Here is a 24,590-nt window from a genome sequence, read left to right on the forward strand (position 1 = left end):
TAACAAGACAAAACCCAGAAAACACGGAGTCTGCAAAAATATCATGTTTGATTTCATCAAGAAAACCCATTACTCCCAAGCACTGCTAACCCCACCCCTTCCAGGTTAACATTCAGAAAGGAGGTGGCACCAGAACAGGCCAGCCCGGTGTCCAGCCAGCACCCATCCTGGACCCCAGAGGGTCACCAGAACCACACCATTCCAATGGTCAGATGCTCGAAACATCATCCCTGCCCTCTTCTACACAGAGATGCTAACACACACGTTTATATGAAGAGAGCAGTGAGGGTGATCACAGGTAACACGGCACAGCAGCCCACCTGCACATCTGGCCTGCTATAAGGCAGAACATTTGAAAAAGTATGATTCAAAGCTTTGCAATAATTTCAAATTAGTTAAATTTAAATTCAGAATTTTTTTGCAGGTTATATTTCATTTCCAAATTGAAGTTTCAGACCTTGTTTTTTGATCCCAGGTTTGTTTGCTTTTTTTTTTTTTTTTTCTTTTAAATAAACATTTATTTGAAAGACAGAGTGACACAGAGGGAGATCTTCTATCTGCTGCTCACTCCCCAAATGGCTACAACGGCAGGGGCTGGGCCAGGCCAAAGCCAGGAGACTGGAACTTTCACGTGATTGGTAGGGGCCCAAGTACTTAAGCCATCTTCCACTGCCTTCTCAGGCACGTTAGTAGGAATCTGGGTCAGAAATAGAGCAGCTGGAACTTGAACTGGTGGTTTAATATGGGATGCCAGCACCGCAGGCAGTGGCTTAGCCTGCTGTGCCAAATTGCTGGCCTCAATCCCAGGTATTTTTAATTCAAAAGCTGACTAAACTGAAATTGAAATATATTTGTGAAATTCAGGTATTTTTAATTCTAACAGGCATTAATGATAGAATAGAAAAAAGAAAGTATGGTACTGGATATTTTAAACAACTACACTATGTGGTCTCTTTTGCTCTTGGTCTAACAAACACATATTTATGGACACACCTATTTTTTCAGGTTTTTAAACTACTTAAAAGTTCTGAAACTCGGTAACATGTGAAGCCCTGACCCCTGCTCACTGTGGCTCTCAGTCCCAGGTGCACACTGAACTTGCCGTGGAATTTCCACAATGCTAATGCCTTAGGGTGGGCATTGGGCACGCGGTTAAGCCTCTGTTTAGCATGCCTGCATTCCGTATTGCAGTGCCTGGGTTTGAGTCCCACCTCTGCTCTTCATTCCAACTATCAGCTAATGTGCAAACTACCTGCTAATGGCAGGCAGCAGGTGATGGCTCAAGTACTTGGGTCCCTGCCACCCTCGTGGGAAACCCAGATTGAATTCTTATCTCCTGGGGCTGGTGTTGTGGCCCAGCGGGTTAAACTGCTGCTTGTAATGCTGGCATCCCATATGGCACCAGTTCTAGTTCCTGGTTCCTGGCTTCATCCTAGCCCAGCCCTGGCTGTTTTAGATATTTGAGGAGTATACCAACAGATGGGAGACCTCTCTGTCACGTCTGTTACTCCGCCTTTCAAATCAAGAAAATAAATTTTAAAAAAAGAACTACTGACACCTACGTCCCACCCCAGACAGCCTGATTTAACTGGAGTTCTCCAAGCTCCCCAGTGGGTGGTGAGGCACAGCCTGGGCTGGGCAGCTAGCACTATGAAAGTCTATGAGAGGGGCTGGCTCTGTGGCATAGTGGGTAAAGTGGCAGCCTGCAGTGCTGGCACCCCATGTGGAGGCCAGTTCAAGTCCTGGCTCCACTTCCCATCCAGATCCTTGCTAAAGCAGCAGAGGATAGCCCAAGTACTTAGACCCCTCACCCGTGTGGGAGACCCAGAAGAAGTGGCTTTGGATCAGCCCAGCTCCGGCCATTTTGGTCATTTGGGGAGTGAATTAGTGGATGAAGACCTCTGTCTCTCTTTGCATCTGCTTCTCTGTCACTCTGCCTTTCAAATGAATATATAAATCTTAAAAAAAAAAAAAAAAAAAGAAAAGAAAAGAAAAAGAAAGAAAGAAAAGCCCACAACAGAGGGCTTTACCACTGTCAGGAAACCTCACTTGTTACTGTCTAGCTCGACCACCCTTCTGAAACATGCAGATCCCCCAGTCAGCCAGTAAACACTCTCACATGACCACCGCACAAAAGTCCAGGGGAGCCTGAAGGCTGTCCACAACTCCCCTTTATATCCGCCAGTCGACTTGGTGCATTTCCTTCCCTCGGCCAAATGGCTCCGCTCAGCTCTAGACCCGCAAGCTGGGTCTCTTAGCCACCCGTCCAGAAAACTCGCCCACGCGTGAAAGGCTAGGTGAACACAGCCCTCCCCTGAGCCATCCCCACCTGAGACTCCTCAGCCAGGAGCCCCTCCGTAGCCTCCCACGCCTGTCTCTCCAGTTAGGGCACAGGTGCATTAGCAGGGGGCTGGTTAGCACCCTCCACTCCACATCTAGGTGCCTGGCACTCTCACAGGATAGCAGCTATTTGGGGCTGGAATTAGTATTATTTATCCTTGAACCCTCAGTCGGGAGAGTACTTCTCTGCCATTTTTTAAACTGTGCTTTTTTTCATACATATAAAACCTGCATTCTCCTTTAATGTCATTTGACATTTCTGGTCATTCTAGAGGCTCCCTCTGTGCCCAAGGCTGTTCTAAATACACCCCAGTCCTGTTAGAACACGGTAAGGCTCAGGACAAAAGGACTAAGAGCCACTGGAATTGTGAATGTGGCTTTTCAACTGTGCTGTCCCTGGTCAGTCCTGTCGTGAGGGTCACAGGCCAGGTCTCAGAGGTCCCTGGCAAATAAATGTCTGCTGATCGAAACAAAAAAAGCTGTCTGCTGTGAGGAGCAATCTGAAAAAGGAAAGCCAACAAGGCAGACGGCCGGAACTCACGACTGGCTCCGAGCACGCGCTTGTGAGCACGCGGCTCTGGTGGGCGTTAAAGGGAGGGCATCACTGGGCCTAAGAGCGGATCTTCGCTTGTGGCCATAACAGAATCCCACAAACAGGACCATCTGCAGTGAGCGTGGCCGTCTCTCTTATCCCCCTTCAGCTTAGCCCCCGCTACGGTCCAGATACCTTGGACCGTACACTGGCTTTGGGAGGAGTCAGGGTTGAGGGTTATGATGGCTTTTTAAACATTTTCTCCTTTTCCTTAAAATTACATCAACTGGGGCCTGCCAGTGGCACAGGGGGTTAGGCTACCACCTGCAATGCTGGCATCCATGTGAGCAGTGGTTACAGTCCTGGCTGTTCCACTTCCAATCCAGCTCCCTGCTAATGTACCTGGGAAAGCAGCAGAAGATGGCCTAAGTGCTTGGGCCCCTACACCCATGTGGGAGACCCGGATGGAGTTCCAGGCTCCTGGCTTCAGTCTGGCCAGGATTGGCCATCAGTGGCCCAACTGATGCAGCCATTTAGAGAGAGAACCAGCAGATGGAGGCTTGCTCTCTTTCTTCTCCATCCCTCTCTCCCGCTCTCCGTAATTCCACCTTTCAAATAAACAAATAAATCTTTTTAAAAGGCACATCAGTTTCATTCTCCCACCAGTTTCTAATGTACACCTCTTCTAAAGGAAATAGCACTCCCTCAGAATGGGAAATTCGGATTTCAGAGGTCGGCAATTAGATGTTCTGAAACAATGTGGCTACTGACTAGACCTTGCCAGTGCATACTATACATGATGTTTTCCTGGACAATCACAGGTTACTAGGCTGTTGCTTTTAAGAAAACAGAATCTATGTATCTTTTCAATGGTTAATATGATAACACAGATTACACAGCAGCAAATTTTTAAGCAGTAAATCAGGAAGAAAAAAAAAAGTTTTTCTTACTTTCTTAGAAGATAAAGGTTTAGAAGCCAAGGAAAATCCATCCAGAATTTTGCCAACGTATCGAAGATCTTTCTCTGATTCTACAAAAATGATGTCACTAGTTAATTTCCGAAATAGAAACAACTAGAATAAGACATGAGCTTTTTCTCTCGAAGAACATAAACAGTGCGTGTCAAACGTGATATCACTCACAGGTAGCAGAAAAGGCATGTCAGGTGTTCACACCCCTGTTGACTCAGTGACTGGCAGCCCAGCCCACACCACCCTGAGCCGATTAGGCTGCCAGATCACAAGGCTACAACCCTCCCAGGCAGCACTTTAATGTAATTTTTAGACAAGGACCATAGGTTCTAGGCCAAGTGGCATCAAAGATACCCCCTAAGAAGTGAAAGATCAAGAAAAACAAAAGAGGGTAAAACTTAAAATCTTAACTGTGGGAGAGTCACTTCTAAAACTAAATGAAGCAGCATGGGATATTATCTCCCAGTTTCCTTAGGAACAATCCAAATAAGGCACAAAAGGCAATACAACCAGGTCAGCCTGTAATCTAATCTTAGTACAGATTGAAAGGCATTTTTGTCTTTGTCTCAAATCAAATTTTTAACAGCAGATAAAGATCACAAACTTAGGACATGGAATGACCAACGCCCTCTGACTTGGAGCTGGGCACTGTCTGTTGGTGATGGAGACAACCCCAGCCACAAAGGCTGCTTCTCAAGGATTTCCTGCACCTAGTGGTCGCACCAAAAGCACAGACACACGAATTGCAATTTCTGTACCAAAAAGCCTCTTCTACCTGACACCCATGAGCACTTACACAGTAAGGCGCTCAGCCCTGAAGCAGGTGCAGCCTGCAGTGCAGGTGAGCTAAGGGTTTTGACCACTGATAACACAGCACCATTGTGTAACCACCCTCCCCACAGAGTCATTCTTTGTACTTCAGCTCTTGTTTCTACCAGTTTCTAGAGTGCCTAAAATTCTGTAGGTAACCTGGATAAAATTTCACACTCTAAGAATTTTGAATTCATTTATAATCCAGAATTTTACTATTCTGAAGAATTCTGATGAAATAAACAACAAATGTACATAAAGAGAGAAACATAAGAATACTCATTATAGTTGTATTGATCATGGAAAAACAAAGCACAATTTAAAAACCAATCATGGAGACTGAGTAAAATAAAGATAGATCCACTCAAAGAAACTCATAATCAAAACTATAGATGTGGGGTACACATTTGGCCTGGCAGTTAAGACAACAGTTAAGATGCCCACATCCTAGGGATGTGGGTAAAGCTGCTGCCTGTGACACCAGCATCCCATACTGGCATCAGTTTGGGTCTTAGCTGCTCCACTTCCAATTCATCTCTCTGTTAATTCCTGGGAAAAGCAGCAGAAGATGGTTTGGGCCCCTGCCAACCACGTGGGAGACCCAGATGAAGCTCCTGCTCCGGAACCCTGGCTGTTGTGGCCACCTGCAGAGTGAACCACTAGATGGAAGGTCTCTCTGTGTGTCTCTGCCTCTTCCTCTCTGTAACTCTGACTTTCAAATAAACAAATAGATCTTTAAAAAAAAATGCCATATCTCATATTGGAGTGCTTGGCTTTGCCACCCAGTTCCAGCTGCTGACCTCAGCTTCCTGCAAACGCACACCCTGGGAAGTGGCGGTGACGGCTCAAGCAGTTGTATCTCTGCCACCCACGTAGGAAGCCTGGATTGAGTTCCTAGCTCCAGATCCACCCAGTCCCTCCAATTAAGGCCGCCAGGGAGTGAACCAGTGTCTGAGAGCATTCTCTTCCTCTCTCAAATAAATAAATAGCTTTGCTAAAAAGAAAGGTTTTATGTACATAAATTGTGAAAAATAACCTTTTAAAAAAAAAAAAAACAACTATAGATAGTGTGGTCTTGAGAATGAGAAAGAGGCCGCTTCAAGAGGGGTCACAGCAGAGACGGATGATGGGAGGCTGGGGAGCTCACTGGGCAGGAGAGTAATTCAGCCAGGGCAAAGGTACTGTAAAAGGGAAAAGTGAAAGCTTTGGCTCAGAAGGCAGATTCAAATATACATACTACAATATATCACTCATTATTACAGAATACTAGCATTGGCTTATTAATATCAATGTATTAATATTAATATATAGTGTTATCTATAATACACTGGTTACTATATTTATTATTATTTATTACTATTATTGTAATAGTTAATACCACTAATAATACATGTTAATATAAGAGTACTTCAAACATTTTGTAGAAAAATGAAATTAAAAATGTTTAAGGGTTGGGAGTTATGACACAATGGGCTAAATCACCACTTGGGACATCCACATCCCATATTGGAGCACTGGTTCTAATCCTGGCTACTCCGCTTCCAATCCAGTTCCCTGCTAAAGCACCTGGGGCTCCTGCCACCCACATGCACCCATATCCCGGATAAAGTTCCTTGTTTCTGGCTCCAGCTTGGACCAGTCCTGGTTGTTGTGGCTATTTAGGGAGTGAGCTAGAGGATGAAAGATCTTTCTCTCTCTGTCACTCTGCCATTCACATAAATAAAGAAACACATATTTTAAAAATTTTTAAATAAGACTTAAAAAAATTTCACGCATAGTTTTTTCATAATAAACACTTTTCACAAACTTTTCAAAGATACATTGTATATACAGATTTCAAAATTTTTTGCACCAAAATAAATTCTTCTAAAGATTTATTTATTTATTTGGAAGGCACAGCAAGAGAGAGAGAACCTGACATCCACTGGTCCACTCTCCAAATGGCTGCAATAGCCAGGTCTAGGGCAGGTCAAGCCCAGGAGCTAGGAACTCCAATCCTGAGCTCCCACATGGGTGGCAGGAGCCCAGTGAAGTGGAGCACTCTGATATGGGATGCCAGAATCATAAGCTGTGGCTTAACTGCACCACAATGCCAGCACTCGCACTGAAATAAATTTATCTTTTAATTCCACTGTTCATGAACTCTTTTTTTCAAAGAATATTTATTTCAAAGTCAGAGTTACAGCCAAAGAGAGAGAGAGAAAGAGAGAGAGATCCTTCATCTATTGCTTCGTTCTTCAAGTGGCTGCCAATGGCCAGGACTAAGCCAGGCCAAAGCCAGAAGCCAGGAGCTTCATCCGGGTCTCCTACTCGGGTGGCAGGGGCCCAAACACTTGGGCCATCTTCTGTTCTGTTGCTTTTCCCAGGCCTTTAGCAGGAAGCTGAAATGGAAGTGGAGCGTCCAGAACATTGACTGGAACACCACAGGCAGCAGCTTTACCCACTACGCCACAATGGCAGCCCCTGGTTTGTGAATTTTTGAAAGTCCTCTCATTCTCCCACCAGTTTCCAATGTACCTTTAATTAATAACTAGCATGTAGCAACTATTACATTATTATAGAATAAATATATTATTCCTAGTATGCTACATATATAAAATGAAAAATATAATTTAAAACATAATTATATATTCATTAAAGTGTAATATAACAATTAATATATTATGTTAGTATTATATATATATATCTTCTAAGTTATAAAGATAATACATAGTCTTGGTAGAAAAACCAGAAATGACGAAAGGAAGAAAGCAAAAATAACTTAACTGCCACCCAGAGGAAATGCCTACTGATACGGAGTACACACCCTTCCAGTATAAAACCCTGGGTTCTTTTTGTGGCGATGACAACAGAGACCAGTCACACCTACATAGTGCTCGCTATGTGCCATGCTCGTCCTAAAGCCTTTACGTCCAGTGAACTCTCCATGAGCTAGGCATGCCACTATCACTCCTGTTTTCCAGAAGTGGATGCCAAGGCACAGACAGGTTAAGCAGCTTGCCCCAACTCACAGCTGACAAACAGGGAGATCCAGGACTGGAACCAAGCAGACTATCCCATATGTGTTCATAACCACTAAACAAATACCTCTACAAACTGTTTGCACTTGCTCTTTTTCTTATAGAAATGAAAAGTAGACATTACTTATGAAGGTGATGCTCAAATTCATATACTCTTCTATGATATTTTGACATATTTCAATACGTATACCTTAGACGTATTTGACAAGTGTTAGGTCAAAATTTACCCAACTACAGCTAAAATGCAAGAATCGATCGTTTTCTCTGTCTCATCCTCACACTTATGTACGTTGGTGTTATCACCATAACCAAGGAACAGTAGGTGCTGTTTATTCAGTCTCTGGGGCAGGTACTGTGCCAAACACTGGATTATGTCATTTAACCCTCACGACAACATCCAGAGTGGACTCTATCTTTACTTTACAAATAAGGCTTCTGATGCCCAGAGAGCTCAGGAGCCTCACCTAACCAAAGTCACAGAGCTGGGCACTTGACAGCTGGGATCCAAATACAGAGCTGACTGATGCCAAATGTCATGTGATTAATACTGACTCCACACTGTCTTCCCCTGCACCTTTTCTGGACAGAAAAACTGAAATACTACTTAGAGCCAAAGGAAGTGAGTCAACATGGACTTTGACTTGGAATTCAAGTTGTGTTGCAAGATGCCCACCTCTTATCTGAAGCAGAGCCCCCTACAAGCCAGGGACTCAGATGAGGAGATATACTAGGCCAAAGTCCCTCTTGCCACAGGCTGCTGCAAGGCCTCCATCCAGTCCCAGGCCTGGTCTTCCCACTTGTCACTTGAGTTGGCCTCCTCTGGCTGCCTGCCCAGTTTCTGGAGCTCTGAGTGTATCCCTTTGACCCACTTCCAGCTCACCCTGCAACGTGGGCACCTGTCTACAGATTAGCCCTGCCCTGATTCCAGACTTCTCCCTCCTCCCTGCCCCAGCCCCACCTTGACAGCTGGCTTTGGGCTTGACCTGCTCTGAAGTCCACTTCTGTCTCACTTCTCACACTTGAGCTTCCCTTCTCCCCACACTGTTTCTGACCCTGGATCTTTTACCAGCTTCCCCCTTCTCCACGGAGGCTGATACTGCAGGGTCAGTCCTGCGGTTCCTTCTTCCTGATACACGGACATCTGTTCCTACCATCTGAGTATGGGTCTATGGAATTACCTTTCTGACTTTTATATTGCTTGGGTGCTGTCCAGCCGTAGAGTCCGTCTCCAGGCTCCTCATCCTTCAACACAGTGTCATACTTGGATAGAGTTTCCATGGCATAGATGTCATCATCTTCCTCTTCCAGGGCACCCACACCGAAAGCCTTCAAAAACAAGGTTTCAAGCTGAGCAACTGCAGGTTCTAGGGTAGGTGTGCCCTGAAGGATACAGGTCCTTGAAGGATGTGATGGAACAGACCACATTAGCACTTCAAGATCACCAAGAATAACAAATGGGAGGCCCAGATTAAGACAGAAAACAATCAGCAGAAGTGCAAGCCACTCCTCCACGGCCTTGGATTCAGGTCCTAGCACAGGAAGAGAGGTGAAAACTACACCCAAGCAGCGGGGCAGGGGCAGAAATGTTCATCTACGGATCCCTGAGGCCTGGGCTGGTGCTGAGGACACTGCTACTCTAACAGCTGCTGTGGGAACTCCTTATCTTGGTGGGAAACAGCCTCCAAGCTCACTTTTGTTAAACGGTTTGGGGAAAAACACGTATAGACAGACAAGGTAACAGTGAAATGACAAAGTCACCATCATCTACATGCATTTAAGAAAGAACGTCTGGATCAGACTAGAGAGCACAAGCTCTCCATCCTCCCAACAGCAGAATGCAAGTTCCCTGAGTAAAAATTAACTCTGTGTTCAGGACTTAGGGCTTGCAGTAGTCCAAGAGGTAGAAAAATGTGGACCTAAACTCAGAGGGGCAGATTGCAGATTGTCTGTTATTAAAACAAAGAAGTAAGAGTGGTCTTCTGTGTGGCCCCAAAGGGTAGTAAGGCAGTCCTCACCCTGGCAGGGCAAACTCTACCAAAAACATTAGGCACCAGCTCTCAGGAGCCCATCATTAAAATCAGGAAGGTATGCTTTACATGTCCCCAAAAAGTACCACAAGGGAAATATAACCGCTTCAAAGTCCTCAACTAGGGGTGTGCGTCTGGTACAAGAGTTAAGACTCTGCCTGGGACACCCACATCCCATATCAGAGTGCCTGGGTTCAGGTCCCAGCTCTGCTTTGGATTCCAGCTACCTGCTAAGACACACCGGGGGAGGTAGTCCCCATTACCCTGGTGGGAAACCTGAATTGAGTTCCTGGCTCCTGGTTTCGGCCCGGCCCAGCTCCGGCTGTCACAGGCATTTGTAAAAGGAACCATCTGATGGAAGATCCCTGTCTGTCTCTTGCCTTGCACTCTTGCTCGTTTCTCTCTCTCTCTCTCTCTCTCTCTCTCTGCTTTTCAAATAAAATTAAAACAAAAAAAATTTACGTCCTCATTTGTTCCACAATTAATGAGTGTCTGCCGTGGGGCACTCCTAACATGGAAAGGGCACTCATTTGTCCGTGGTTCCACCTGTATGAGACAGATCGCTTTTACCTGGCCTGAAATGCCCAGCTTTCTCCCTTTACTCAGTCCAACATCTCCAAGAAGATCGCTGGTCCCCTCAGATCCCCCACTGAAGAGATTAATATGTTCTCCTGAAGTTCCGAACAGTGCCTGGTGGGGATCCAGGCCCTTGTAAGCGAGTCCGTGTACATTATCTTTAGGTGTGAAATCCACAGGTGTGACGTCTTTGGGGGCAAAGGTCACATTATCGGGCAAGTAGTCATCTTCTTCATCCTATGTTTAAAGTAGAATAAAGGTGAGTCAGTGTGTGGCATAAAGTAAACCCATAATATACTACTTTAAAATGCAGTGATTAATTCCAAACAGAACATTTCCAACTGCCATTTGTGCTGGTACAAATGACTAAATCAGAAGCAGCCATTTGGCCTCGTGGTTAAAACATCGGTTAAGATATCTTTGTCCCACACTGGAATACCTGGGTTCAATACCTGGCTCCAACTCCTGACTCTAGCTTCCTGTTAAAGCAGATCTCAGAGGTAGCAGTGATAGCTCAAGTGATTAGATTCCTACACAGGAGACTTTGACTGAACTAGCAGCTCCTGCCTTCAGCCCTGGCCCAGCCCCAGCTGCTGTGGGTGTTTGGGGAGTCGAACCAACACATGAAGGCTTTATCTCTCCCTCTGCCTCTCAAATAAAAAATAAAATAAAAATGACCAAATCAGGCCGGCGCCACGGCTCACTAGGCTAATCCTCCACCTTGCGGCGCCGGCACACTGGGTTCTAGTCCCGGTCGGGGCGCCGGATTCTGTCCCAGTTGCCCCTCTTCCAGGCCAGCTCTCTGCTGTGGCCAGGGAGTGCAGTGGAGGATGGCCCAAGTCCTTGGGCCCTGCACCCCATGGGAGATCAGGAGAAGCACCTGGCTCCTGCCATCAGATCAGCGCGGTGCGCCGGCCGCAGCGGCCATTGGAGGGTGAACCAACGGCAAAAGGAAGACCTTTCTCTCTGTCTCTCTCTCTCTCTCACTGTCCACTCTGCCTGTAAAAAAAAAAAAAAAAAAAATGACCAAATCACACCTCTGAACCAATGATACCAATACAGACACCTGGAAGAGAAGCATCTGAGCAGACCAGGGTGTCTACGGTGCTGACATGTTGCTGAAGGCATTATCTGACGGAATGAGCGCAGTTTTAGGCTACGGGTATTAATGTTAATGGGATCTGACTGGTGTCTAAAATTGCTTCCAACCCTAAAATGTTGCAATCATAAAGTAACAGGTGCTACAGTATCAAACTGAAGGCCAGCCCTCCCTTCCCATACCATACCTCAGACCCTTCTGAGCCTCCAGGGGGTAAGGCACAGCCATAGATTTTGACTCCAGGATCTGTAACAGAGATTTCGAAGGTGTTACTCACTTACACTCTGCAGAGGTACCTGGCTGCACCTGTAAAAGGTGCTATAGCTGCAGGGGTAGAGGCAGATCACCAGGAAATAGATTCCTACCAGCTTTCTACCTTACTCATGCTCAGTGAGGAACCACTGCTGCCTCGGCACCATGGAAAACCCAAAACAAACTACTGCTGTCCTCACAAAATCTACTCACAATCTGGATGTCCCAGGAGAATAAGGGTGAAAAAGTAAGTGGAAAATGATATTGCTGGGGCTGGCATTGTGATACACTGGGTCAAGCTGCTGCTTGGGATGCTTGTGTCCCACATCAGAGTGCTGGTTCAAGTCCTGGCATCTCTGCCTCTAATGTACCTGGGAAGCAGCAGATGATGGCTTAAGTACACGGGTCCCTGGCTTTGGTCTGGCCCTTCCCTGGCTGCTGTGGGCATTTAGGGGTGAACTAGTGGATGGAAGATATCTCTATCTATCTCTGTCACTCTGCCTTCCAAGTAAATAAATCAAAAAAAAAAAAAAAAAAAGGAAGATGTATGTTCGAGTGTTCAAGGGGCACCATGCAGCATAGTGGTTAGAATGATGCTTGAGCTCCAGTTCGAATTCTAGCTTCTTGCTGGTACACACCGTGGCTCAAGTACTTAGATCCCCGCCACCCACATGAAAGGACCACGCTGAGTTCTTAGACCCCTGACATCAGCCTGGCCCAGCCCTGGCTGTTGCTGGCATTTGAGGGACTCAGTGGATAGAAGATCTCTCTCTGTCTCTCTCTGCCTTTCAAACAAAAAAATAATTAGAGGCGGGCATCCTGGCACAGCAGGTAAGCCACCATTTGGTACTCCCGCCTCCCTATCAGAGTGCCAGTTAGAGTTTCAGCTATTCTATGCTAATGCACCTAAGAGGCAGTAGGTGATGATACAACTGCTTGGGTCCCTACCACCTGTGTGGGAGATCTGGGTGAAGTTCCTGGCTTCTGGCTTCAGCCTTGCCCAGCCCCAGTCATCGCAGCCATTTGGGGAGTGAACCAGAGGATAGGAGATCACTTTCTCAGTTTCTCCTTCTACTACTCTTTCTTTCAAATAAATAGAAAACAAATCCTTAAAATGCCAGAATGCCTGGCTTCAAGTTCCAGCTTCAAGTCCTGCTAACATGTTTCCTGGAAGGCAGAAGGTGATGGATCAAGCATTCAGGTCTCTGCCACCCACACTGGGAGACTAAGACAGAGTTCCAGCTCCTGGCTTCAGCATGACTCAGCCTTGGCTGTTGTGAACGTTTGGAGAATGAACCAAAGGATGGGAAATATATGTCTATTGGTCTCTCTGCCTTTAAAATAAAATCAATTCATTAAAGTTTTTTTTTTTTTTTAAATAAAGAATTCATGCAACTCAATACACATACCTGGTTTCTGTCGGCGTGGCCTTCTCTTTACTCGAGGGCCAACTCCTTGCCCTTCCTTCCAACCCATTTTTCTTAGCAATTCAAAACCAATAGATAATCTAGGATATCAAGGCATAGAAAATGAACTTTTTTGGATGCCATCAGCAATGGTATGAGATAAGCAGTGTCTGAGCTCCTGCCCAGCTCCCACACCTGTCTTGCCTGGGCCCGCTCCCTTGCCCACATTAGAACGGCCTGCTGTCTCCCCCACGGCTGCACAGCCTGAGGGGCTGGGGAGATCAGTCAGACACCCTCTCCTGGGCCTGCAGTGGGCATGTGGGAACTCTGCGTTGTCTGTGCTGAGCAGGAGGCCTGGGAAACACGAAGGCCTGAAGCTGCCACATCAGGCCTCGTGCCCAGGAGTCGAACAAGGAGGAACATGGGAAGAGAGGGTAGAACAAGGCAGGCAGGAGAGAACCTGCGAGGGAAGTTGGGGAGAGAAGCCACCCCAGTTCCCAGGAGCTCTCCAGCCTGCTTGAGCACCAATGGCACAGCTAGCAGCTGGGACTCCTGGGCATACCACACAGAGATAAAACAACATGCTTTTGAACCTTTCACTTAGACATTGAGTCTAATGAGGCATCTGTTACTTGCAACCAAATTATCCCCAAGTAAGACAATCCTACAGATGCAAAGCACAACGCCCAGAGCAGAACAGAATCAAATTCTTCTCACTTAGCTGGTGATATGAGGTCATCGAGCAGAGTGGCTCCAGGAATAGGGGCAGTAGCAGCTGCCAACTGCCTGGCCTTTTCTCGGATCCTATCTTTGGTTTTGGAAGCAAAATCGTCTGTGGTAACAATTGCTTTAGGTGCTATTCCAAATTCACTGAGATCCTTCAGGAAAAGAAAAAAAAATTCACACAGAACAACCTTATTTGGAAACTAATTAAAAGTGACACACTACCCAGCTTTATTTCTTTTTTATAAAACAAAAAGTTAACACTACAAAGTTTAGCCCAGGAGCAGCACAGCGGCAGACTTTACACAAAAACGTGAGCAGCTAATCCTCAGTGGGCAAAAGCCACCATCAAGCTCTTTCCTTGAAGAGTCGTGAGGTTGTCCAGGCACCTGTTTTCCTCTGTGCCGCGTCATGAATGGTGCCCCAATATCAGGGGAGCAGGGCTAGGGAGTGGGGGTTATTGTCTTGTGCAAGCCAGTCATTTGAGTCCCATTCCCTTTGCCAGGGACTGCTTCAGGAATGGACATGTGAAACGATGGCCCCCAGCAGATGTGCAGGAAAATCCACAGCAGGACTGTGGACTGCTCTCAAGAAAGGATACCAAAAGGGAAGACGCCCTCCCGCTGTGGTCCAGTCGTTCTGGCTGTGCCACCTGGAACTAGCGCACCATGCGGTGACACGAGGAGAGGCAGCAGGCACCAGCTGACGTGCAGGAGACGGCTGAGAGGGGACAGCTGGGGGCCCCACTGACATCTAGGTGTCTGTTTCCTTACAGATTATGCTACTAAAACAGGAAGGGCACCTGCCTTTCTTCTTACCTGCAGCCTAAGTAGCCAATATAAGTATTTTGTACAAACTTTATTGTGTATCAGTCCATGACTGGGTTTTAAGGTAGCACAGTTGCTCCCTGTTCCTCAAACTGCAGTGTGTGTGAGAGTTGCTGTGGAAAGCCGCAGGCTCAGCACCACAGAGAGTGCACTTTTGGGGCAAATGTGGCTTTTCAAGTAAATTTGCCTATACGTGGCTTTCCCTTTACATTTCTGACTTTAGAAACTGACCCAGCACAAGATGCTACACCAGTAAACTAGAATCCACAGATGGACAGGGTGCTGCAGTACAAATACCTACAAGATAAAGCCTTACAAACAAAAGGAATTCATGTATTGTTGGACTTTGTGGCTACAGCCACCACACACCCCACTAACTAAGGGACGGCTGAAGTCTTGCACACCCACCTCTTCATCCATGAAGTCTTCAGGACTGAGAACAGATTTGTCCGCTCTGTTCTGGCGAGAAGACACAAAGGTAGAGGGTGTCCATCCTACAAAGAAGAGTTTAAACTTTACAGTCCTAGATAGCATTCTGGCTTATAACAAAATAACGAAGTAACATATACAGACTTGAAACTCCCATGCACTCCGGAGTCTCAACTACTTTCCATCCCACTGCTCATTAGATACCATTATTCCATAGCAGTTTCTTATCAACCCTGATTATCCTCTGTTGTCAGAGCTCAGTGGGGGGCTGGCACTGTGGTATATCTGGTTAAGCTGCTGCCTGTGGCACTGGCATCCCATTAGGGTGCTGGTTTGAGTGCCAGCTGCTCCACTTACAATCCAGCTCCCTGCTAATGTGCCTGGGAAAAGTAGCACCCATGTGGGAGACCCAGAAGATGCTCCTGACCCCTGGCTTTGGACCAGCTCAGCTCAGGCCATTGCAGCCATTTGGGGAGTAAACCAGTGGATGAAAGATCTCTCTCTCTCTTTGTAGGTCTGCCTTTCAATTAAAAAAAAAAAAAAAAAAGAACTTAGTGGATACACACTGAGGCATCCACATGGGAATGTGGAACCACACAAAAACCACGCTATATGCTGAGGAGTGAGCTTTGACCTGGTGGCTAAGACATCAGTTGGTAGATCCATTCCCTACATCAGAACACGTAAGTTCGCTTTCCAGCTCCAACTCCAGGTTCCAGCTTCCTCCTAATGCGCCTGGGATGCTGTGATGATGGCTCAAGTTCTTGGGTCCCTGCCACCTATGGGGAGCCTCAGATGAAGTTCTTGGTTCCTGGCTCTGGCCTGGCCCAGTGCCAGATGTTGCAGGCATTTGAGGAGTGAGCCAGCAGGTAGAAGATCTCTTTCTCTCCCGCTCAACCCCGACCCCATCTCCCATTTTCCCTCTCTTTCTGTCACTCTGACTTTCAAATAAATAAATAAATCTTTAAAAACTGATCACTTTGTGGTAGCTTAATTTCCTAACAAAGTAGTTTTCTTTTTTGGTAATTCTTTTTTTTTTTTTAATTTATTTTATTTATTAGAAAGACAAAGTTATAGTGAGAGGGAGAGATCTTCCATCCACTGGTTCATTCCCCAAACAGCCATAAAGACCGGGGCTGGGCCAGCTGAAGCCAGGAGCTTAGTGGAAGACGTGGATGCAGGAACCCAAGCACTTGGGCCATCTTCTGCTGCTTTCCCAGGTGCATTAGCAGGGAGCTGGATCAGAAATGGAACAGACGGGACTCAAATAGGCACCCATATGGGATGCCAGCATTGCAGGTGTCAGTTTAACCTGCTGCACCACAGTTCTGGCTCCCACCGTTTTTAAATATTTTTTAAACTTTCTAGATTAAAACACACATTCCTTTACTTTAAACAAGATGGGGTTTGTTAAACCACATATGTGAAATTTTAAATTGATCTTTCTCCAGGTTGAGACCATGTAACAAAACCAGCCATGGTAGTCTCCAACATCAGGAGACCACCCCACTTGTTAACTCCCCCCACCTCTCTGACATTATGCTGGTTCTGTAACCCTTGTGACCTCTGGTGGCCTCAATTGCACAACACCTGTGACACCTGTCCTCCTTACACAGAGTCATGGGAGACAGTCAATGATTAACAGATTGAATCTGTGAGAGTATTGCGTGCATGACAAGAGGTACTACAAAGGGGAGTCTTTTTCATCACTTAATCATTTGGTTAGAACGTATCCATTTTGCACAGTGAAAGAACTCTTTCACCTTCAGGTTACAGGCTGTGAACATACTAACTGACTCTGAACACATTCCAAACACTCAAAGGACACAAATGACTACAGTGTATGCACTAAAAGTTTCAAAGAGTAAGTTACAAAAAAAAAAAAAAAGAGAGAGAGAGAGAGAGAGAGCCAGGGAGAAGTATCCTATGATATCTGAATCCTTTGCTTTAACAACATAAGAGTTCTAGTAAGACAAGCATACCTTCTTTGGAGCCAACAGTATTGAAGTACCCGGCAGAGAACCCTCCGCTGAAGGCTCCATGAAATCGCTTATACCTTCCTTTCTCATCTCTGACCGTCTGATCCTGAAGAGGAACCGGTTTCTTTGGTCTTTCACCTGGAAAATTTCAAAAGAAAAAAATGTTTAATAAAAAAGAGAGAAGGGAATGGTCAGTTAGAATTTAGGGAAGATACAATTTCTTAAATATAATGAAACGCTCGCTTCTTCCAGTTTCAAATATAACAATTTAAATATGATATTAGATAGTCTAGAAAATAATAGTTTATCAAGTTTATGATAGAAATATGTTCCAGAAAAAATGGTCTGCCTTTAATTTCATCACAAAAACAGTTACATTAGGGGAAAGGTTCAAACAGAGGGAACTGAGATTTTTTTTTTTAATTTTTTAATTTTTTTGACAGGCAGAGTGGATAGAGAGAGAGAGAAACAGAGAGAAAGGTCTTCCTTTTTGCCGTTGGTTCACCCTCCAATGGCCGCTGCAGCCGGCTCATCACGCTGATCCGAAGCCAGGAAGCCAGGTGCTTCTCCTGGTCTCCCATGCAGGTGCAGGGCCCAAGGACTTGGACCATCCTCCACTGCCTTCCCGGGCCATAGCAGAGAGCTGGCCTGGAAGAGGGGCAACCGGGATAGAATCCGGCGCCCCGACCGGGATTAGAACCCGGTATGCTGGCGCTGCAAGGCGGAGGATTAGCCTGTTAAGCCACGGCGCCGGCCTGATTTTTTTTTTTTTTTAAAGGATTTATTCTAGGGGCTGGCACTGTGGCCTAGCATGTAAAGCTACCACCTGCAGTGCCAGCATGCCATATGGGTGCCAGTTTGAGTCTGGACTGCTCCACTTCCAATCCAGCTCCTTGCTAATGTGCCTGGGAGGGCAGTGGAGGACAGCTCAAGTCCTTAGGCTCCTATACCCCCATGAGGGACCAGGAGGAAGCTCCTGGCTCCCAGCTGTTGCAGCCATTTAGAAAGTGAACCAGTAGACGGAAGCTCTCTCTGTCTCTCTCTCTCTCTCGCTGTAGCTCTGGCTTTCAAATGAATAAATAAATGTTAAAAAAATTATTTCATTTATTTGAAAGGTGGAGTTATAGAGGGAGAGGAAGAGATAGAGATCTTCTATCCGCTGGTTCACTCCCCAAATGACCACAACCATAGGGGCGGAGCCAGGCGATTCATCTGGGTCTCCTCCATGGGTACAGGGGCCCAAGCACTTGGGCCATCTTCTATTGCTTTCCCAGGTGCCTCAGCAGGGATCTGGATCAGAAGTGGAGCGGTCAAGGCTCACAGCGGCACTCATGTGGAATACAGGCATCACATTCCGGGCCTGTAACATCAGACTCCAGAAGCAGCTTCCCTCCCACTCCCCCAAGACGCATGACAACCAAAAATGTCCCCAGACATTGCCAATTTTCCACAGCAAGAATTACTGGACCAAGGTAGGAGAGGGCCAAGCTTCCAGTGCTGGGTGCTATTGCCGATCTGTTCCCTTAGTGCTGCTGACCTGGAAGGGGAGATAAGCCCTTCAGACAACTAAGTGGAACCTTTGGCAGCAGTTAATGGGGGCCAAGAACCTGGCCGCCTGGGTCCCACAGGGCACCCAAGGAGAAGGTGACACCTCTAACCACAGTGACAGGAAAACTCCAGAGAGGAAGTGGCAGTTTAGTGAGGCTGGGCTATAATTACTGCCACTAATAACAGTTAATCCCTTCCTTTCCCATGGGTTATCTCACGTTAGCCCAATGATAAGAACCCTGATTAAGTAACCGCCCTGAAGTCCACCACGGATAAGTACAAAGCTGAATCCAGAACTCAACTCTGTCTGTAAGCCAGGGATGCCACCTACATTGAAGGCCTTGCCGTGGAGGCAGTCTGGTTCTAGACCCTAGGTATGGAAAACACAGGGATCAGTGTTGTGGTGCCAGGCATTAAGACAACACTTATGAAGCACACATCCCAAATCTGAGTGTCAGTTCAACTCTTGGCAGTTCTGCTTCTGATCCAGCTCCTGGCCAATGCACTGGGAAGGCAGTGGGAGATAGACCAAGTACTTTGGTCCCTGCCATCCACATAGGAGACCAGGATGGCCTGGCTCCTGGCATCATGATGCCCCAGTCTTGGCTGTTAGTCATCTGGGGAGTGAACAGGAGAATGGAAGCTCTTTCTGTCTCTTCACCTCTCTCTGTTACTCTGCCTTTCAATAAATCAATAAATATTTTTTACAAAAAGAAAAAAAAGGGGGCCGGTGCTATGCCTACGGTGCCGGCATCCCATATGGGCACTGGTTCAAGTCCTAGCTGCTCCACTTCCAATGCAGCTCTCTGCCATGGCCTGGGAAAGCAGTGGAGGATGGCCCAAGTGCTTGGGCCCCTGTGCTCGCATGGGAGGCCTGGGGGAAGCTCCTGGCTCCTGGCTTTGGATCAGTGCAGCTCCAGCTGTTGCAGCCAATTGGGGAGTGAACCGGCAGATGGAAGACCTCTCTCTCTGCCTCTGTCTCTCTGTGACTCTGCCTTTCAAGTAAATAAATAAATCTTAAAAAAAAGAAAGAAAGAAAGAAAGAAAGAAAGAAAGAAAGAAAGAAAGAAGAAAGAAAGAAGAAAGAAAGAAAGAAAGAAAGAAAGAAAGGAAGAAGAAAGAAAGAAAGAAAGAAAGAAAACAAAACTAAATACAACTCTGTCCCTGTTTTAGAGGCACTCAGAGCCCAGCAGAGGGGGACTTGCATGTACAGAAGCGCTTCTGATGAGGTAAAGGACCACATCAGCCCCCTTACAAATGAGCAGATCTTTGATAGCTGCAAATAAGGCCATGGTTCCCAACAGAGGCAGGGATTCCCATCAGGAAACAGAAGCAGGCACAAAAGGGCAATGCCAGGTGTACTGAGAAAGCAGTCCAGCCTGCCTGGAGGACAGGGAAGGAGTAGGACATGGAACCAGACAGTGCAGAGGGCCTTGAACCTGATGCCGCAGCCTCTGTGGAATGCCCCATGGTGACGGAAGCCACAGATAGTTTTAAATGTAACAGTCACAGCATCAAAGTGGGGGGCCTTAAAATTAATCTAGGCACAAAATGAGTCAGAGATGAGTATCCTAGAATGAAACGAAGGTGTTTAAGCAAAGAGCAGTTAAGTACTGGTGCCCCCTCGATAAAGTTCTATAAAGTTCAGCTACTGTCTCTAGGCTCCCTGGCTAATTATTAAAAAATAAAAAATACAAAATTATGGGGTCAGTGTCGTGGTATGGTGAGTTAATTCACTGCCCAAGATGCCAGCATCCCATATGGGTGCCAGTACAAGTCCCGGCTGTTCCACCAATCTAGCTCCCTGCTAATGTAACTGGGAAAACAGTAGAAGATGACCAAAGTACTTGGGCCCCTGCCACCCACAGGGAGACCCAGATGGAATTGCAGGCCCCTGGCTTCAGCCTGGCCCAGCCCCAGCCTCTGTGGCTATTTGAGGATTGAACTAGTGGATAAAAGATCTTGCTCTCTCTCCCTCCCTCCCTCCCCCCATGTGTGTCACTTTCCCTTTAAATAAATAAATAAATCTTTTCAAAATTAAATAAATAAAAGATTTATTATCCAAAAGACAGAGTGACAGAGAGAGGGAGAGAGAGAGAGAGAGAGAAAAAGAGGGTTCTTCTACTCACTGGTTCACTCCCCAAATGCCCACAACCTCCAGGGCTGGGCTAAGCTGAAACCAGGAGCCAGGAGCTCCATCTGGCTGTCCTATGTGGGTGGCAGGGGCCCACGCACTTGAACAATCAAATGTCATCTTCCAGGATCCACTAGCAGAAAGCTGATTTGGAAGCAGAGTAGCTACGACTCCAATCAGTGCTCCCATATGGGAAGCGGGACGTAGGATGAATGTAGGATCAGTCTTCTGATCAGTGGCTTAACCAGATGTGCCACAATGCCCACCCCCACCCCCGGATAATTCTAAACACTCAGGGCCAGCAACTTTAATTAAGGTGTGGATCTCTTCTCTACCAATGTTTGTATAACCTGCACTAAAGCTTCAAAGCAGGAAGGAAAAGTGATTATTGGCCTATATATTACAAAATGTAGTCAGAGTATATTTCACCTTCAAAGTGCTTAGAAAATAATGAATTAATATTCAAAAATGTTTAATACCCCAAGAATTAAAGGACTTTTTAGGCCAGAAAAAAAAATAAGGCTACAGATCAAATGATCAAATGTCCCTTCCTTCTACTTCCAACCATGGCCAAACCTCTAGGCTTTACTTCATAGTTTTTATGCAACATCAATATTAGAAATATACAAGGTCAAACAGTTGATGACTTAACAACATATTACATCACAAGGCAACAGCCATGAGACCAGAAATACGGAAATGATACAAATACCCTACCTACACGCCATCTTAACGACCTCCACCCAGGCACAGGTGACCCTTGTCCTCCTCTTGCTTGGTTAAACTCTAACCAGGCTTCAAGGGGCTGCTCCTGCCTCCTCAGGCTTCTCTTCAGCTTGTGTAGGATATTTCCTGTCTACATCCTACATGTTAGCACTTGCGAACCTGTGATTTTGTTCTCAACCAGATTTGAAACTCCTTGAAGAAAAGATTCTTGTCAACAAAAGCTTTGAGGCCAGGGCATGACATGTTTGCCAATAAAGCTAAAGTGATCTTAGGCTGTACGAAAGAAATGCAGTGTGGAATGGACATACCAATGACGGCTCTACCCACAGTCTCATCTACTTGGAGAACTCTCAACAGTTCAGGGCTGAGGGACTCAAACTGGGCTTATTACAGAACTGAGGAGGCTAGATGTGGAACAGAGGAGTCTTAGAGGAAACGTAAAGGCTGCCTTCAACACATTCAGAATAGCCTTCCTCTGCCTTTCGTAAGCAGAGGGTAGAAGTAGAGTCAGCAAATGACAGAGGTTCTAACGATTAGAACTATTTGTAGGGAAAAAAAGCCCTATCAGAAGTCCAAGCAGCCTGGCAGGGTGGGAAGATGGAGGGGACCCCCAACAACAGGAGATCTGCAAGAAACTTCTGCTTGGACAGCTCTGCTCTGCTACCTCTGTTGTCCCCACAGGACCAGCGCCGCCATCAGTCTGTCGGGGATACTCGACGCCTACTTCGCTGGACACTGCAAGTCATTAAGTGGAACGGACCAGAAAGCAGGGAAAGAATCTGGGTTCATCTTGCCCTCACCTCCACATTCCACCAGTAAGTCAGGTCAGCTCTGCTTTCACAGTATACCCCACTCACAGCACTGCTTCCCACCACCACTGCCAAGTCTCCAGTCCACACCAGCCTTGTCTCCAAGCCTTTTTACCCATCTGCCTGCTTCAGTCCTGCCCAACCCCAACCAGACTGTTTTTAAAATCAAGAATACCTTCTGGGGTAGCAGTTAAGACACCCACGTCCCACATGGGAGTGTCTGGGTTCAATATCCAGGCCCAGCTCCCGACTCTAGTTTCCTATCAGTGCAGACCTTGGGGGGTAGCAGCAATGGCTCAAGCAGCTGGGTTCCTGCCACCCCGTGGGAGACGTGGATGGAGTTCCTGGCTCTGGCTTCCACCTGCCGCAGCCATTATGAGCATTTAGGGAATGAACCAGCCAGTAGATCAGAGTTCTCACTCTGTGTGCGTCTTAAATAAGTAAATTTAAAGGGCTGGTGTTTTGTCACAGCAGGTTAAACTGCTGTCTGGGAAGCCAGCATCCCTGATGGTAGCTGGTTCAGGCCGGCTGCTCCACTTTTGGTCCAGCTCTCAGCTAATGGCCTGGGGAAGGCAGCAGAAGATGGTCCAAGTGCTTGGGCTGCTGACACCCACATGGGAGACTGGGAAGATGCTCCTGGCTTTGGTCTGGCCCAGCCCTGGCCATGGCAGCCATTTGGGGGAATGAACCTGTGGATGGAAGACATCTCTCTCTCTCTCTCTCTCTCTCTCTCTGTGTGTGTGTGTGTATGTGTAACTCTGCCTTTAAAATAAATAAAAATAAATCTTAAAACATTTTGTGGGGGCTAGCACCGTGGCTAGCGGGTAAAGCCACCACTGCCTATAGTGCCGGCATCCCTTATGGATGCTGGTTCAAGTCCCAGCTGCTCCTCTTCCAATCCAGCTCTCTGCTATGGCCTGGGAAAGCAGAAGATGGCCCAAGTCCTTGGGTCCCTGCACCCATGTGGAAAGACCCGGAGGAAGCTCCTGTCTCCTGGTTTGGGATCGACCCAGCTCCGGCCATTGCAGCCATCTGGAAAGTGAACCAGCAGATGGAATATCTCTCTCCCCCTCTCTCTGCCTCTGACTCTGTAATTCTGCCTTTCAAATAAATTAATGCAGCTTTTAAAAAATTCGTGGAAAATGCCTATGTACACACATGTGTATATAAGCATGTGTGTGTATATATATATATATGTATGTATTTATGTGTGTAACATAGATCCCTGTGTGAACCGCAAAGACATTCCTACACTTAGTGTAAAATCAAACTCCTTATCACCCACGGGAGCTCCAGCCGCTGCCTGCCCCGTGGGCATCATCCTCCACGGTCCCTCGCCGGCGCCGTCAGTCCACACTGGCACTGTCTGTCCGGCAGTTCACCACACTGGCTCCCACCTCTGGGCCTTGGCACTCGCCGCCACCTCCACCTGACGTGCCTTCCTCCCAGGTCTACCTATGGTTGGTTTCTTCCTCACTACCAGCCTGAGCGCAAACAGTCCCCCCAGAGAAGACCCTGCCTGTCCACCTGCCGCTCTCACTCGAGCTGCTTCGTTATTCTGGGTCTCCCTCTACACCTCCAAAACGTGGGTACCCGAGAGCGCACGCATCCCACCCTCCTGGCTGTTCCCATGGCTCGGGAACGACTTCCGCATTGGTGCCCCGAATCCTGGACCTGTTTTTTCACAGGCCCTGCCGACCAATCCTGCTCGCACCTTCTTCCAGAGGCTCCAGGCCCGTGCCATAGCTGACCAGATCCTCATCGCTGTCACTGCCCAGCGCCGCCATCCTGCTTCCTTCCGGGCTCCGCCCCCTCGCTACGGCGGCCTCGGCGGGCCAAACTCCTCTCGCTCTTTCTCCTCCGCGAACCGTCGCGACGCGCTAAGACTCAGTGGGCAGATCTCGGTAGATGTCCTAGGTCTGCGATGTGCGTGCAAGTCGTGAGGAGACCCCTGGGAGAAGCTGAAACCCACACAACTGCGCGGCCATGAGGCAGTTCGTCCCCTGACAGCGGCCCAGCCCCAGCCCCGCTTTTCCCTCCATCGCACCCCTACGCCGGCCACCAGCGCGGGAAAGCGCCTGGGCTCCTGGATGTGCGCGCTCGCCGCGCCATGGCTTCGCCGGTGGCTGGAGACGGGGGAGGCTGCACTGCAAAGTGCGGACGGGAGCGGGGACACGCACAAGCTCCCTGTGGAGGGCTCCCTGGGCAGGCAGAAGTGGAACCCGCGTCCAGACCTCTGCAAGGAGCCGCGGGCCGGTGGTGAAGAGGCCACGAGGATTGAAGAGGGAGAAAGCCAACTGCAAAGGAAGAAGGGAAACGGGGAGCAGCGCTGGGGCCGGGGAGGGGGTCCCTGCTGCACCTGAAGAGCAGCCGTCGAATGGG

General features: G+C 47.3%; 1 protein-coding gene across 1 annotated transcript in view; it reads right to left on the reverse strand.

Annotated features, from left to right (window-relative positions):
• Positions 1 to 24,010, reverse strand: part of GPATCH1 (G-patch domain containing 1) — a 51,436-nt gene extending 27,426 nt beyond the window's left edge. Inside the window, exons 1-9 of the mRNA XM_062177072.1 lie at positions 23,923 to 24,010; positions 16,995 to 17,129; positions 14,992 to 15,077; positions 13,751 to 13,911; positions 13,037 to 13,134; positions 11,563 to 11,621; positions 10,271 to 10,513; positions 8,852 to 8,999; positions 3,823 to 3,902 (exon numbers count right to left, since the gene is read on the reverse strand). Coding sequence (XP_062033056.1) covers positions 3,823 to 3,902; positions 8,852 to 8,999; positions 10,271 to 10,513; positions 11,563 to 11,621; positions 13,037 to 13,134; positions 13,751 to 13,911; positions 14,992 to 15,077; positions 16,995 to 17,129; positions 23,923 to 23,995 — 1,083 coding nt within the window. The 5' untranslated portion in view covers positions 23,996 to 24,010. The remainder of the gene's footprint in view (positions 1 to 3,822; positions 3,903 to 8,851; positions 9,000 to 10,270; positions 10,514 to 11,562; positions 11,622 to 13,036; positions 13,135 to 13,750; positions 13,912 to 14,991; positions 15,078 to 16,994; positions 17,130 to 23,922) is intronic.
• Positions 24,011 to 24,590: the final 580 nt, after the last annotated feature.

This window comes from Lepus europaeus, chromosome 19 (genome assembly GCF_033115175.1).
Source record: "Lepus europaeus isolate LE1 chromosome 19, mLepTim1.pri, whole genome shotgun sequence".
Classification (NCBI taxonomy): Eukaryota; Metazoa; Chordata; class Mammalia; order Lagomorpha; family Leporidae; genus Lepus; species Lepus europaeus.